At 45.3% G+C, this 16,277-nt stretch overlaps 1 protein-coding gene across 6 annotated transcripts in view; it reads left to right on the plus strand.

Annotated features, from left to right (window-relative positions):
• Nucleotides 1-1,155: 1,155 nt before the first annotated feature.
• The window catches only part of Tjp1 (tight junction protein 1), a 249,004-nt gene continuing 233,882 nt past the window's right edge, over nt 1,156-16,277 (plus strand). For all 6 annotated transcript variants that reach the window (XM_085682663.2, XM_085682664.2, XM_085682665.2 and 3 more), the window contains exon 1: nt 1,156-1,343. In XM_085682663.2, coding sequence (XP_085538789.2) covers nt 1,171-1,343 — 173 coding nt within the window. In that variant the 5' untranslated portion in view covers nt 1,156-1,170. The remainder of the gene's footprint in view (nt 1,344-16,277) is intronic.

A 16,277-nucleotide genomic window follows, 5' to 3' on the forward strand; every position in this document is an offset into this window, starting at 1 on the left:
ATGTCAATTTAGATTAACTTGAGAAAAACTAACCAGCATAAATGTTGTGACAAAAAGAACGAGGACATAGTAGAGGAAATAAAATGGCCGAAAACCCATAATTATGTGAAAGGACCGCTGAGATCCTGCATGGTAGCAGCCCAAAGGAATCCAAAGCACTGACAGGAATCCTAACGTGAGAATTTGCCGAAGCGCAGAAAAGATACAATGTGAGTACATGGTGCCCTTGCGGTCAAGCAAAGTTCAGCTCACCCTCAATAGCGTGCCTTTTGTGTGTGCGTGTGAGTGGGAACCATGCGGGGGTCAGAGGTGGTTCAAGTGTCTTCCTCTAATCACTGTCCACCTTCGTTTAGACGGGTTTCTCGCTGATTTGGCGAGACTGGCTGACAAGACCATTTTTTACAGGGGTTCTGGGGATGAAACTCGGGTCCTAATGCTGCTTCTGCAGCAAGTACTTGTTTTACTGAAGCCCCTCGCCAGCTTCACCCCCTTCTGGTGCTCTCAGGACAACTCCGGATCCAGAGAGGCAATTTCAGACAGGTTACCTGCATATGTTGCTTTTAATTCTTAATGTTTGCAATATTTTAAATCATAGTATAAAATGCATCTGATGACTACTTTTTTTCTTTTCCCTATACATAGTCCCACAACAAGTTTAAAGGTCATGAAACAAACTCAACTTTTCACAACGGATTATTTGCCCGACTCCAGTATTGCCACTATCCAGAACTAATTGCACTTCCCCACCACCATGTGTAACATTGTATAACATATATGGAACGCACCATAGAAATATAAAATCGTCAGTCACATCAGGGCAGAAAATAAAACACTTAGAGACAAACCACGAAGTAGTAACCATATGCAATTTTTTTTTCCTGCTCTGAGATTCTTTACGATCATAATCAACTGAAAATGAGCTGCCAGCCCCTGGGGAAACTGAGGTACGTGGGTGCAGACCTGCGCGTTGCGAGGCTCGCTTAGCGCCGCCTCCAGGCCGCGCCCGCCGGTGCGCGGCGGTGCCGAGCTCGCGCGGGGCGGCGGAGAGCGGGCGGAGGGCGCGCACGGCGGCGGTACCGGGCCACGCACGGCGGCGCGAGCGGGCCACGCACGGCGGCAGGAGCGGGAGCGGGGCGCGCGGCGGGGCGGCGGATGGCCCAGAGCTGATCTATGCGGCGCTTGGAGGGGCTGTGTCTGCGGCGGCGGCGGCGGCGGCGGGGCCCTGCCCGCGAGCGGAGCGGGGACAAGATGAAGTACCAGAAATACCTGACGGTGCTGCAGATGGCCATCGGCGTCACCCCGTCCAATCGCGGCAGTCTCCTGCCGCTAAAGAGGAAGCTGTGGTAAGGACTCGGGGCTGGGGCGCGCGCGAACAGGGCAATGGGGATACCGGAGGAGCACAGAGACAGGGGCGCCGGGGGCAGGGCCGGGGCGCGTGGACAGGGGACAGGGGCGCAAGAGCAGGGCGGGGGCGCGGGGCCTGGCAGCGGTGGGGCGCGCGGAGCTAGCGGAGCAGCCATCGCCCAGCGCCCGGGCCGCGCGCCGCGCTCCTGCAGGCGACTCCGAGAGCGCGCGGGGAGGGAGCGGCTGGGACCCCGCGCCCCGCATCCTGGCCTCGCTGGGGCTCTCCTTCCCCTGGACGCCGGCGAGTGCTACTGGGTGGGAATTGCACGCCGAGCTCTGCAGCAGACCGCGACCTAGCTCTGCAATCCCTTGGTTCTTGTCGGTGCGTCTTCTGTTATTTCCCCGAATGCACCTGCTGTTGGGCGCATAGTAAAAGATCAGCCGTTCCCACGCTAAAGGGAGGAAGTTGTGATGTTACCGTCGTTTTGTCGAGGACTGTCATTTTATCTCCACGGTATCTGCTTCCTCCGACCTGGAAACTGTTATCGAGGTAATTGAAAAGAACACCAAATTAAGTGAAAATGTCTAGGAATTATTCAGATCTGGTTCACACAGTCGTTTATCCCTAGGCTGCATGTTGTATGTATTAGCATCTAAATATGCCGCATGGACTCCCATTGCCACCTGGGCATTCCATTGGCTGGAGATACAGGCTTAAGATTCAACCACAAAAGAAATAAGAAAGGAAAAGTAGTGGGGTCAATGACCATTTTAATTTGAAAATTATTAGTCAGTGCTCAGTATAGGATATGAATACTTTATTTAGCTGCTCGATTCTATTGGCTATAGGATCCTAAGTAGCGAAATCTGAAATGAGGCTGCTTTTTTGAAGTGGAGAAGTAACTTCTGCTATATAAAACCTGAAACAATGCTTCCAAGTCTATAGGGGTTGATCAGTCGAGGAATGTAGGTAAAAAAAAAAAAAAAGAATTCCAATAGTGGTGAATAGTGAAGGAAAGACTGTAATTGTGGGTGTGGGTGCAGAGTTCAAATTTTCCGTGTGCCACTTACAGTGTGACCTTCAGCAAGTTATTGTCATGTCTGTTTCTCCCTGGGTAAGCTGAGACTCCTGTTATCTCTCTATGATGTTACACAGACCATCTCCAATGTCCAATCAGCCTGTTCGTACTGCTGCGCCTGGGTGAGCAACACACACTTAGTAAATGTTAGCATCTTCTGGTCCCCTCCCCACCCCATACACACTATTTGTTAAAGACAAACTTTTTACACTTGCTTACCAGCCGAGGGCAGCTCATAGAAGGCTAGACTGGTAAGGCTGGCAACCATTGAATTCAGATGTGTCCTTGGTGGCCTGGCTGTGGTAGCACGTGCCTTTAATTCCAGCTCGCGGGAGGCAGAGGCAGGTGGATCTCTGAGTTCAAGGCCAAACTGGTCTACAGAAAAAGTTTCAGTACCACCAGTGCTATGCAGAGAAACCTGGTCTTTAAAAAAAAAAAAAAGGAAAAGAAAATAGATGTGTCCTTGGGGAAAGGAGGTGAGGCTCCAGTAGAGCATTTGCCTAACACATACAGCAACCTGGACTTGAGCCCAAGCACTGAAAAATAAAATGTCTGTGGGAGACGATTTTTAGCAAATAATTGAAGAATGGGTCATTCTTAGGCAGAGCAGGGTGGTAAGTGCCCATAATTCCATCACTTGGTAAGTCAAGGCAATAATAACGTGAGTTCAAGGTCAACCTGAGGTCCCATCACAAAAACAAACAAGCAAATAACAACAACAAAAGCTTGCAAGATGGCTCATTGGGTAAAGATGCTTGCCTCCAAGAGGTCGTCGGGTTTGGACTCTCTCTCTCTCTCTCTCTCTCTCTCTCTCTCTCTCTCTCTCTCCCACACACACACACACACACACACACACACACACACACACACAGAGTAAGTTAAAAAACAAGTAGGTCACTCTTGGCTGTATTGATGGCGTACAGGGAGAAATTTGTCAACACCACTAGGCACTCCAGCCTGCATTTCTTTTATGCATTTAACTGATGAAACAAACTAAACAGCTTGCTGATTTTTTTCATACAGATTCTCTGTTTCTCTGCAAGAATATGAATTTCACAGAGGAGGGTTTTTCTTGATTTAATCCATTGCTAAATTGCTTACAAATGCTCTCTGGCCCCATATAGCTTCTCAATCATTATGAGCTGAATAAATATGTGAATTCTTTGGAGCAGTTCCGGAAATCAAACCTGGAACCTCACATACTAGGCAAGATGTCTACTACTCGGCGACATCCCCCTTCTTAATTAGGCATGATGAAGGAGGACATTTAAAAATCATTTTCTTGCCGGGCGGTGGTGGCGCATGCCTTTAATCCCAGCATTCGGGAGGCAGAGGCAGGCAGATCTTTGTGAGTTCGAGGCCAGCCTGGTTTACAAAAGCTAGTTCCAGGACAAACTCCAAGGCTACAGAGAAACCCTGTCTTGAAAAACAAAAATGAATAAATAAATAATAACAATCATTTTCTTGATGCTTCATGCGGACTGGAGAAGCTGCTAGGCAGGGACATCATCAGCATTTGATGCAGTTGATTCTCTCTCGTCGCTGGGATGGCTGCCTCTGAAGATACAGGCCCCAGACACAGAGTCTGTGGAAACACGACTTGGACATAAAATCCAGGTGATTTCTGTACTCCAGCAATTCACAGTGGGGGCCAAGAGTAAATCCAGGCCAGGGATAAAAGCCGTCTGCCTAAGAGATGGCCTGCAAAAAGCTGCTGCATCTCATATTGACGTCCCCATGTTAAAAAAAAAAAAAAGCAAAACAGAAACGTCTCAGTTTCCATTTAATGCTAGTTTTCAAAGACTCATCTTATTTCCACAGTGACAAACTGAAGAACATAAGATCGGAAAAACTCTGGCGTAGGTGACACATCTCAAAACATACATCACTCTTCTTTTCGCGTTTATTTATTTAGTGTGTGATGGGGTTGGGATGTGTGTGTGTGTCTGAGTGGGTTCTCTCTTTCCACACGTGGATCGTGGGATCAACTCAGGTAATGAGGCTTGGCAGTCCTGGAGACGAGAGCACCTTGTTCAGGTGGGCCCTGAATCCGTTAACGAGTATCTGCAAGGGACAAAAGAGGAGATGAGGGATACAGAGGAATAGGCCCTGTGGGAACAGAGCCCTCTCACTGCCCTACCCTCTTCTAAGTTGGAGAATACTGTGCTGCCCAATTCATGTAGCCAGTTTTTCCTCTGGAATTTTCTTCTAGATAATATTTCATTTTGCCAGGGCCTTGTAGCCATTACCGGGGAAGGCAGTGTTAAATGTTACAGTGTTGCCTTGGGAGAAGACAAATCTCAACTCCAGAGTGGTAGATGGGAACTTGCAGGCGATTCCCACAGCATAGCCAAACCTCGGATGGCGCCAGCGTCTGCCCACTTACAACATGTGAGTTTTACTATAAAAATTTGCATACATGAAGATTTGGGCCAAGATATTTATGAAAGTGTGTGTGTGCTTCTTGTCCCCCGTCCCCACCCCTTGAATGGTTCTGTTCTGTGTGAAAAGACTCTGTGTTTGCTAAGCTTCTGCCGGCGTGAAGGACGGAGGGAGTGATCTCATGATTTGTTCCCGCACTTCTGTCTCGTTTCCGTGTTTGTGGTTATCAGCTTTTCTTTGTGGGGTGCCCTTCTCTTCGTCTTCCCGGTTCTGCCAGCGTTTCGGGGAGTGTCGTATTTGTGCACCGATGAAGGTGGAAACCAAAACCTATGGCCTCTCATTGGAGACTCATCCCTTCCTCTTAGATCCTAGAAACAGGAAGTGAGGGTGTTTTCAGTGGTCTGTTCAAAATCATTGCTGTTGTTACGGTTTGGGTAAAATAATCATGGTTGAAGGCCTGCTCGGGCCAGCTGCGGGAGCTAATCATTGATAGGTGATTGGATTGTACGGTCTCTGATCCCATCTGTGAACTCCTTTATTGTCAGACTTATCATTTGAAGGGATTATTGGGAAGTGATAGAAACTCCTAGAGCAGGGAGTGGAGAGCTAGTTGAAGGAGGGCAGTGGGGCGTGTCCTTGAAGGCGGTCCCTCATCCCCAGTGTAGTGGGCTACTTTCTTCTCCCTCCTAATGATGCTCCTGGCCATAAGCCCTGGAGTGGTGGTGAGTCAAGCACCCGGACTAAATACCTCTGAAATGAGCAGCCCGGAAAAAGACTCCCCACCTTGAGATCACTTTCTCCGGGTGTTCGTCACGGAGACTGAAAATCGCTTAATGCAATGGCTTTGGAACCTTGGGGCCTGTTAGCCCTGCCCTAGACAGAAGCATGTTTGTGTGGCTAGCTGCCTTCCTTTGGGGGCCACCTTCGGTTGCCATACAGTATTTCCTAGAACAGGTAACTGTCCTTTGACAGATCTGGAGGTCAGGAGCCCCAGGTCAAGAGGCGTGTCCTGGACAGTCTGGAGTGGACCCTCCCTTTCTTTCCTGTTTCCGGTGGCCCAGGTATTCTCAATGGCTGTATCACGCTGGTCTCCAGCTCCATTTGCATGTGGCCTTTCCCACTGTGTCCCTCTTCTCCTGTCCCTTACCGACGTTCATCACTGGATTCAGGACCCCATCTGGGTAATCCAGGATGCTCTCATCTCAAGAACGTCAACTTGATTACATGTGCACACACTGTCTTTTCTAAAGAAGATAAAATTCTTCCACAGGCCCACATAATAATCACCCTGATCTATTTTTATGTGCGATGTAACACATGTCTTCATAATAATTTTTATTTTCAACAGTCTTGAGTTTTTACACCAACTGCTTTTAGGAGTGCTTGCACTGACCTTAGGGAGGGACCTAGCCTGTGCTCTTTGTGCATGCTTCTAAGACAGTCCTCTGCTCATTGGCAGCAGTGGTTGTTGGAAGTTACATAGTCTCAATACACTCGTTCAGGCAGCCTCCCAGTAACGGAAGCAGGGAAGAGCCGCTCTTTAAGTTACTCCCTGCAGCCCCCGCAGAAGTGCTTTCCATACAACCTGGCATTTCGCTTAAGCACCTCTGCGAGGTAGGTACTGAGTTTTCCATTTTACAGAGTCATTAACTTGCCTAGACACCAGTGTCACGCTGGTTATTGGGGTTAAAAAGACAACTGGGCAGGAAGAATACAGCTTAGAAAGAAAAGAATGGCTGAAAAGGGATACATAGAAACCAGAACGTGCCTTCTAGAACAGTCTTTCTCCAGGATAGTTCCTGGTGCAACCGTGGGTCACCAAGGTCTTTCTGCAGGAACATGCAGGGTTCAAAAATTCAAGTTCTTTTCATGGTTTTTAATCTTATTTTTGATATTGTAACACTATTTCTACCTTCTCTTTCTTCCCTCCAAACCTTCCCAATATGCCCCTGCCCACTCTCCTCCACATTCATGGCCTCCTTTTTTCACAATTGTTACTGAATGTTTAGTCTATACATACATATTCCTACATATAGCCTGTTCTGTCTGAATAATGGTATGTGCGTGTGCGTTTTCAGGACTGACCATTCGGCACTGGACAGCCAGTTGTTCTGCTCTTCCCTAAGTGATGGAGGAGGGTCATCTGTCTATGTGTTACTTTCATTGGTTAATAAAGAAACTGCCTTGGCCCTTTGATAGGACAGAAAATTAGGTAGGCGGAGTAAACAGAACAGAATGCTGGGAGGAAGAAGGCAGTGAGGCAGACGCTATAACTCTCCTCTCCTGGTAAGCCACCACCTTGTGGTGCTACACAGATTATTAGAAATGGGTTGAGTCAAGATGTGAGAGTTAGCCAATAAGAGGCTACAGATAGCGGGCCAGGCAGTGTTTAAAATGAGTACAGTTTCCTTGTAATTATTTTGGGTAAAGCTAGCTGGGAGCTGGGCCGCAGCCTGCCGCTCCCACCACTACACCTGAGGAAGACCACTTCTTCTGCTTCCAGCTTTCCTAGTTGCCTATGGTTCTTTGTGTAGGATTGAAGCCTTGAGGGCTTTCCCCCTGTCAAATATGTCGTGTCCATTGGCGTTGTCTTTGTACATTGATGTCTTTTGGCTCACATTGGGCTGTTTGTATTAGTGAGACTTCATGGGTGTAGCTTTTGATATTATAATCTCCCAGTAAGCTCCCCGATCCTCTGGCTCTTTCTGCCCCTTTCACAATGCTCCCTGATTCTTAAACACAAGGATATTTTGTAGACGTTGCCATTGGGACTAGGCCCTCCAAGCCTGCATTTTGATTGGTTGTGTTTTCCATAGTAGTCTCTGACTACTGAGAAAAGAAGTTTCCTTGATGGGGTGAAGACACTACTTACCTGTGGGTGTAAGGACACATGTTTATAGGTTATTGTTAGGGATTGTGCTGGTTTAGTAAACCAGAGGTTGTAGATTCTCTTCCAGTAACCATGACTTCATCAGCACTGTGAAACCAACTGGATTTCCAGTACCAGGCATGGCTTCTCTATTGTTGAAAGGAGTAAGTCCAACTAAGATGCTATTGGTTACCACCAAGGTATCCCACCACTCCTGTGCCCTTTGAGTTCTTGTACTGTGCTGGTCACTGATGTGGTTTGTAGGCATTATAGCTGGGGAGGGCTCTTGGCTGTCCTCCCTTTGGAAGTTTACAAAGTGTTTTCTAGTGTCATGAAAGCTAGTTGTCAGGGAGGGGCGTTCAGGACCCTTTCAGCTCAGGGGTCTCTGGGCCCTGACTGTGTGCACTGTGTCTTCAGCAATAGGGACTTTCACACAGTTTTTATTTTTTTTTTCGCAGTTTTTAAACAAGCAAATTACAGGCAGTTATACACATTGTTCTCTTCATAAATGTAATGAATGGCTAGTTACTATTAATCAGCTACATGAATTGTTGGGGCTTCTCCGGTCTGGTAACTATAAACTACAAAGAAAGTTTACTAGCTTTCAAAAAGATTTTAATGATATTTGTCTGTGTGTGTGTACATGTGTGTGTGCATGCGCATGTGCTCACGTATGCACGTGTGCATGGCTCATGTGCAGAGGCCAGAGCATAGCTTTCATGAGTCAGTTCCTTCTTTCCACCATGGTCCCTGGGATTGAACATAGGTATGTCTAGTTGGGCTTTACTGGTTAAGCCATCTCACCAGTCCTTTACTTCTCCTACTTTTAGTGACCTATCCTAGTAAGGATTATGTCCTTTAAAAGCTGCCCAACTGTCCTCAGCAAGCCTCCTGTTCGCACACCTCTGTTAGAAATTCCTCTTTGAGGCAAACACTGCTGTACTGTCATTCATTAGCGTTGCCTTGAGTTGATTATGGCTGTCGGTTGCTAGTAATGTTAAATTAATATCTTTAATTTTATTAAAGAATAACATATTTTATTTTTAGGTTTATTTATTTTATTTTATATGCATTAGTATTTTGTCCTCATGTATGTATGTGTACTGTGTGCATTGTACCTGTAGAGGCCAGAAGGTTTTAGACTCTCTGGAATTGGAGTTATGATGGTTGTGAACCACCATGTGGATGCCGAGAACCAAATCCACTGCAAGAGCAGCCAATGCTCGAAACTGCTGAGACATCTCTTCCACACCTAAATTAGTATCTTGTAGAGGGATTAGTGATTAACCGTGTGGATAATTTTCTTCTCATGTAATGGCTTCATTTTTACCATCTTACTTGTTTATTTGATTCTTTGTTGTTACTGGGGTTTTTTTTACACTGGGAATTGGAAGGGGATGAGGCAAAAGAACTTGCGTTGTTTGTATTCTGTGGGGTGTGGTGGGAAATGGCCGTGAGCAGAGCTCCTGATTTGCAGACATACTGACCGAAGGCCAGAGAATTCCAGGATGGGGAGCAGAAAGACATTCCAGCTGAGGGAAGGGTCTGGGAGGGACAGTGGGCAATCAAGGGGGTGCGCTGCATCGCTGTGCCTCTTCGAGGGGTGAAATATGAGTTTCCTGGGCGACTGAGAGCAGAGCGTCACTGGCCCAGGTCAGAAGTTTAGCAGGCTGGGTTTGGGCAGCAGCCAACAGCCAGCCAGGGGTTTGTGGCTTCAGGTGTGACATGATTGATAGGACAAGATCGGTGTTTACTTTTCCCTGATGGCCTCAGCCAGGCGATCACACACAGAAGATCTAGAAGGAAATGGTAAACAGTTTACTGGGTTAGTGATAATGCCTGGGCAGGAGCCAGCTAGTCCCCAAATGAGGGCCTCTCTGGGAACCTGGCTGCATTACACCTCAAGCCCAGGAGGGGGAGGAAGCATGCATCCTCCCCCTCCTCAGCAGCTAAAATAGTGGAGCCTGCAGCATAGAGCACAGTCTCCTTTAACAATGCCAGCCAATGGGAGCCAGATTCTGGGAGCCAGGGACAGGGCCACATTTGGAAACAAGAAATCAAAGGAGAGGATCCTTGTGGGCACATTGGCTATGCTCGAGAAGAAACTGTGGTTGCATGAGAAAATTAGAGGAGGATGGAGCGAGCACGAGAGAGAGAGAGAGAGAGAGAGAGAGAGAGAGAGAGAGAGAGAGAGAGAGACAGAGAGACAGAGAGACAGAGAGACAGAGAGAGACAGAGAGACCCTATCCCCAATCCTCTCACACACTCAGTACGTTTTACTATCCCACTATGGAGACTATGGAGGCCAGACTGACCTGGAACTCACTGTGTAGACCCACCTGGCCTCAAACTCAAAGCAATCCTCCTGCCTCAGTCTTTCATACACCAAACCCTGCAGGAAACTAAGATTTGGAGGGATTCAAACTGTTGCCCAGAGTCACAGAGCTACTCCAGGACGAATGTCCAGCATGTGACCCTGGTGTCCTTCCACCCCCACCTACCCCTGTGTCTAATTAGAGCTGCCCCGCTGTAGTAGAGTCTGGTATAGTAGACTTACTGAGATGATACTCTTAATTTTATAACTAATGAAATTTAAAATTTGGGAAAGAACAACTTCCTTATAAGTTAATTATTAATTTCTCCTTAATTTAAGGTAAGTCCTGTAAGGTGCTTAGACCTACACTCTTAAACATACATATGACCATGCTTCTCTCTCAACAAATCTGTTCCTCTAGTATTTCTAGAACTGTCCTCAGAGTTTGAGTTTTTTGGTTGGCCTCTGTAATCCCAGGGTTGGAAAAGGGGTACCTTAGAAAGGGAGGAGGGAGGGAGAAGGAGAAGGGCATGGTAGAGAGGAGATTGATTTCAAGAGTGTCAGGTGAGACGGTGTTTGGTTTTTTTTGTACTTACTCAAGGAATCATAGGCAGCCTACACATTATTGTGAGTGTCTAACAGAAAATCAGCCACATACACAGCCCCCTGCAGGACCCACATTGGTGCACAAAAAAGGGTGTGCAGGAAAAGAGAAGCCCCATTTCACCTGCTCTGTGTGTGTACGGCCACTTCCCCTTCCCCTGGAGCTAGCATCTTCCATTGTTACCTGGGTCAGCGGTCCTTCTTCTTCCCCACGGAAGAAAGGGGAGTTTATACGAAGCCTTCTGCAACTGGTGTCTAATTGTCAGAGAGCTGGTCAGAGTTTCCAAGTTACAGTTCTCCTGAGCAGGAGCCTGGCTAAACGCAGACAAAATGCCGTGTTCTTGGGAGTGTGTGGCAAGGTTGGTCCTGAGCTGATGACCACCAGATACCCACCAATCCCACCCATCTGATTATTAACTATTTGTATTATGACCCTGGTGGACCTGAGGGGGTCATTTCCACTGATTATATTTATGATGTTTTTTGTTTTGCCTCATCACTGGGTTTCATATTTCACTGAATCATCTCTGAGAAGCATGGTACACCTTAGGCATGTGTAACTATGGATATATATTTCGTGGCAGGCTTTAAGTTTTAGGCTTACAAGTTTGAGAAAATAAGAAAATTGTATGACTTTCTAAAAGAAATGTTAGAAAAACTTTGTGAAAAATCTTAAATTTTTTCACCCAAAAAAGCTGGTATTATATTTATATTAATTTCCTAAAATACAGTCAAACTGTGTAACTAGCAGACAAGAAATGAAAAGGAAAGCTGGGTTGTAATCTTTAAAATTATTTTCTTATTTGACTAAAATTCTTTTTGAGTTTAAGTTAAATTTATTTTTAATTGGCATATAAAATTAAAATTGTACATATTTATATGGTTTTGTATGATGCTTAGTATACATATACATTATATAGTATTAAACTGGGTTAAATCTATGTGTACACATCTCCCCCAAATTTATCATTTCTTTATGATAAAAACACTCAATATCCAGGCAGCAGTGGCTCAGCACTTAGGAGGCAGAGACATGTGGATCTCTATGAGTTCAAGGCCAGCCTGGTCTACAGAGCAAGTTCTAGGACAGCCAACGCTAGACAGAGAAACCCTGTCTCAGGAAAAAACAAAAATAATTACAACAGCGACAAAACAACAACAACAAAAAAAATCATTCAATATCCTTTCTTCTAATTCTTTTGAAATATGAAGTACATTGTTTTCCTTGGTAGGGTATCTTAAATATTTCCCACTCTTAATTCCTTTTTACTAAAAAAAAAATTAAGTGGCCTCAGCTATAAAGGCGTATAAAATATAGGTATACATATAATATTTCAATGATAATTGTACTGGCTGGTTGTGTGTCAACTTGACACAAGCTGGAGTCATCAGAGAGAAAGGAACCTCAGTTGAGGAAATGTCTCCATGAGACCCAGCTTAAGGCATTTTCTCAATTAGTGATCAATGGGGGAGGACCCAGTCCATTAGGGGTGGTCCCATCCCTGGGAAGGTGGTTTTATTTTAAAAAGCAAACAAACAAATAAAAACATGCTGAGCAAGCCATGGAAAGCAAGCCAGTAAGCAGCTCCCTTCCATGGTCTCTGTATCAGCTCCTATGTTCAAATTTCTGCCCTATTTGAGTTCCTGTCCTGGCTTCTTTGGTAATGAGCAGCAACGTGGAAGTTTAAGCCAAATAAACCCTTTCCTCCCATACTTGCTTTTTGGTCATGGGGTTTTGTAGCAGCAATCTTAACCCTAAGACAATAATAAATCATGTGAAAAGGATTTTAAAACAATGATTTTTGTATACATGTGATTTGATTGACGTTAGATGGATCTAGTTTGCATACAGTGAGAGGGATTTGCTTGTTCATTTTATCAGTCTTGGCTGAAAATCCATACTGCATGACACAGCACCTTTACTGTGTTTCAGAGCTGTCTGCATCTTGATTTGATAATCAGGCATCAATCCTGAGAGTGTTACTTTACATAAATACAGAATATAAAAGGATACAAGTATGTTTATGGCCATTTCAGTAATTGTTGCAAATTTTGTCTTAATCCCAAGCCAAAATCATTTAACTTTTCTTTTTTATGAAATGTTACACAAATGTTAGTCAGTAACTTAAAGAACCGGGTTTTTTTATTATTATTTATTTTGTTGGTTGGTTATTTATTTATTTTGAGACAGGGTATCTCTACATAACCCTGGTAGTCCTGGAATTTGCCATATAGCCCAGACTGGCCTAGAACTCACAAAGATCTGCCTGCCTCTGCCTCCCAAGTGCTGAGATTTAAGGCATGTGCTGCCATACCTGTTCATCGAGCAGTTTTTAGTACTAAACATTCTAATACCGTACAATCCAAAGATATGCTAATTTAGGATTTACCTGTTAAGACTGCCAGCAGGAAAATGCCGTGCCTGATTTCTGCAACGGAGACATTTGTGGGATGAAAACGTGTCTCTAGTAAGGCACGCAATGAATCGTGAGTGGGGGCGGTCTTGAATCTGAGCTGGCGTGCCTGCAGCGTTCACCAGTGTCACCTCACTTCTTGGCACAGCTGTCAAACTGTGTGTTGGGTGTTCAGAAGCAGCGCTGTAGTGAAGTCAGGCACAGCCCAGGCGAGTGCTGCCTGCCTGAGCCATTGCTTTTGCTTTGGAGCTAAGTTTTGGCTACTGCCGGAACAGAGGCGTTGTATTGTTGTCAAATTGTCCACAGTCCTAAAGACCTCGTGTGGGTTTTGATCCACAGTTTAAGGAGCCGTGAGATGTAGTCAGCCACCGCACGCCACTGGCCGTTCTTTACACTGGAATATTTTCTCGTTTCTTATTGAGTTTTTGAGCGCCCCGTATACTGCGAGTGGTAGCTCTTTTCTCCTTCTGTAGGCTGCCCCTCTGCTGTGGGTTGTCTCCTGTCCACAGGTTGTTCTGTTTGATGTCAAACCATCTGTTTATTTTTTGTTTTGTTTCCTGTGCTTTTGAGGTCTTGTCCAAGAAAGTCCTTGCCCATCCCAATGTCCTGAACGTTTCCCTGTGAGTAAAGCTCTTCGTTGTTCTGGGAAGGACTTTGACTGCAGAGAAGACCAGCTGAGCTGAACAGTATGCTTTACTACATGTTGAGAATCCTGGGCATGAGGTCATCGAATTGGTACTTTGGGAACTGAACTGGAAGGAGGCCGTACTGGAAATTCATCAAAAATTTAAGCGCTTATTAAAACTAAATTAATGCCAATCTGAGTAAACAGCAAAGAACACCCTCTGTGAATAGCATTACTGAGAATTCGGATGTGTTTAGAAAGTGGGGTAGCTGTACCAAGAAGAAGGTGTGTAGAACCACAGTCCGGGGCACAGCTGGGGTGTCTGGCTTCAGGGGGGACCCGGGGACAGAGTGCTTGGAGAGCTGGAGCACTCCAGAATTAGTTAATGTGATGTCCCGGGTTGGTGGCTCTTCACCCTCTCTGTTTGTGACAGTGGCTGACAGAGGTGCTGCTTTCTTACTTCCTAAAGTAGTCTGTGGGTGCTGGGCAGGAGAAATGCGGCTGACTCTGGGGGCTCTACCAAGTCTCTTGACCCAACGTGTGTTCACAGACCTCCCCGCAGCACGTCTGTCTCTGTCAGAGTCACTGAAGGCAGGGACAATGAGTAATGCAGCAGACAAGCATGCCCTGGTACAAATAGAAGTAACCTAGTACTCACAGGATTATCAAGTCCTCGAGGAGAGAGAAGACATTGAAGGACATGCCAATTTGGAGACCTTGTAGAAAAGGGCATTGCGGTAATTAGGTCTAGACAGTTGCTCATCAATAGAAATGAGAATGCCAAATCAAATTGACAAATTAACTGATAAAACAAATGCTGGAGGAGTGAGCTAAAGAGATTAAAGAAGGGCCTAGCAGCTAGAAAGCCGGCCAGCCTCTCTGAGCGGGTAGAGCGTAGGGGGTGTGGGAGCACTAAGAAGGGAGTGGGGAGGTGGAAGGCCACTTGGTTGGAGAGGAGGATGTGAGAGTACTGATGGATCTGCTGATGATAGAAAAGGTGAGTTTAACTCTTTACAGTCAGCCCTTAAAACACTGGGTTCCCTGTTCCCAGGTTCTACAAGCTATGGGTAAAAATATGCTAATATTTTCTTTATAATTACTCTCCAAAGAGCACAGCGTGACAATTCCTTGAATGACATTTTCCTTATGTCCAGTGTTATAAGTAATCTAGAATGGCTTCAGATGAATGGACAGTGCACATAAATTGTGTGCAAATACTTCATCATTTCCTGCAGATTTTAATGGCCACAGGGAATACAGCTTCCTGTATGTGCATATGTGATTATGTTCATTAGTTAACTAGCTAGTGTTAAGAGTCACCTATAGGTAGAGTTTTCTGTCTAGACTGCCAGTCAGCTCTGTCTGGCCAGTTGCTACCCAAATTACAACACAGAGACATGTTATTAATTATAAATGCTCAGCCAATAGCTTAGGCTTGTCTCCAGTCAGCTCTTACAACTTAAATTAGCCCATTTCCCTTCATCCATGTGCTGCCCTGAGACTCACTTACCTCATCTATGAACTTCCCATGTTGCTTCTTGGGAAGCATCTAGCTCTTGACTCCCCATGACTCTACCCTCCTTCCCACCATTCTCTCTGATCCAAAAATCCTGCCTAGCTATTGGCCAGTCAGCTTTTTTATTAACAATGAGAGCATATGTCCTTGTATGCTTGAGCATTTTGGGGGTATATACCCAAAAGCTGGGTCTTGCTATTGCTGGGTCTTGAGGTACATTGCTTCCTAATTTTCTAAGAAATTGCCATACTGGTTTCCAAAGCAGCTATACCAGTTTGCACTCCCACCAGTAATGGAAGAGTGTTCCCCTTACTCCACATCCTCTCCAGCATAAGCTGTCATCAGTGTTTTTGATCTTGGCCATTCTTACACATGTAAGATGGAATCTCAGAGTTGTTTTGATTTGCATTTCTCTGATGGCTAAGGATGTTGAGCATTTCCTTAAGTGTCTTGCAGCCATTTTGGATTCATCTGTTGAGAGTTCTCTGTTTAGGTCTGTACCCCATTTTTGGATGTTCAAGCATACCACAAAGACATGTGCTCAACTATGTTCATAGCAGCATTATTTGTAATAGCCAGAACCTGGGAACAACTTAAAGGCTCCTTGACTGAAGAATGGATAAGGAAAATTTGGTGCATTTGCACAATGGAATACTACACAGCAGACAAAAATAATGATATCTTGAAATTTTTAGGCAAATGGATGGATCTAGAAAGCATCATATTGGGTGAGGGAATTTAGACCCAGAAAGGCAAATATCATATGTACTTACTCATAAGTGGGTTTTAGACTTAGAGCAAAGAAAAACCAGCCAACAGATTACAATCCTAGAGAACCTAGACAACAGTGAGGACCCTAAGAGAGACATGGATCTAATCTACACGGGAAGTAGAAAAAGACAAGATCTCCTGAGTAAATTGGAAGCATGAGGACCATGGGAGACAGTAGAAGGAGAGTGGGGAGGAAAGGAGGGAAGTGGAGTGGAGAAAAATGTATAGCTCAGTAAAAACCAATAAAAATAAAATAAAGCAATGAGAACAGCACATCCTCACAATGTACAGAAGGATTATTCCACAGCAGCCATCCTAAAGTAACTTTAAACTATGACTACTGAGAAACAGAATGAAGTC

Source organism: Myodes glareolus, chromosome 24, assembly GCF_982192425.1.
Source record: "Myodes glareolus chromosome 24, mMyoGla1.1, whole genome shotgun sequence".
Classification (NCBI taxonomy): Eukaryota; Metazoa; Chordata; class Mammalia; order Rodentia; family Cricetidae; genus Myodes; species Myodes glareolus.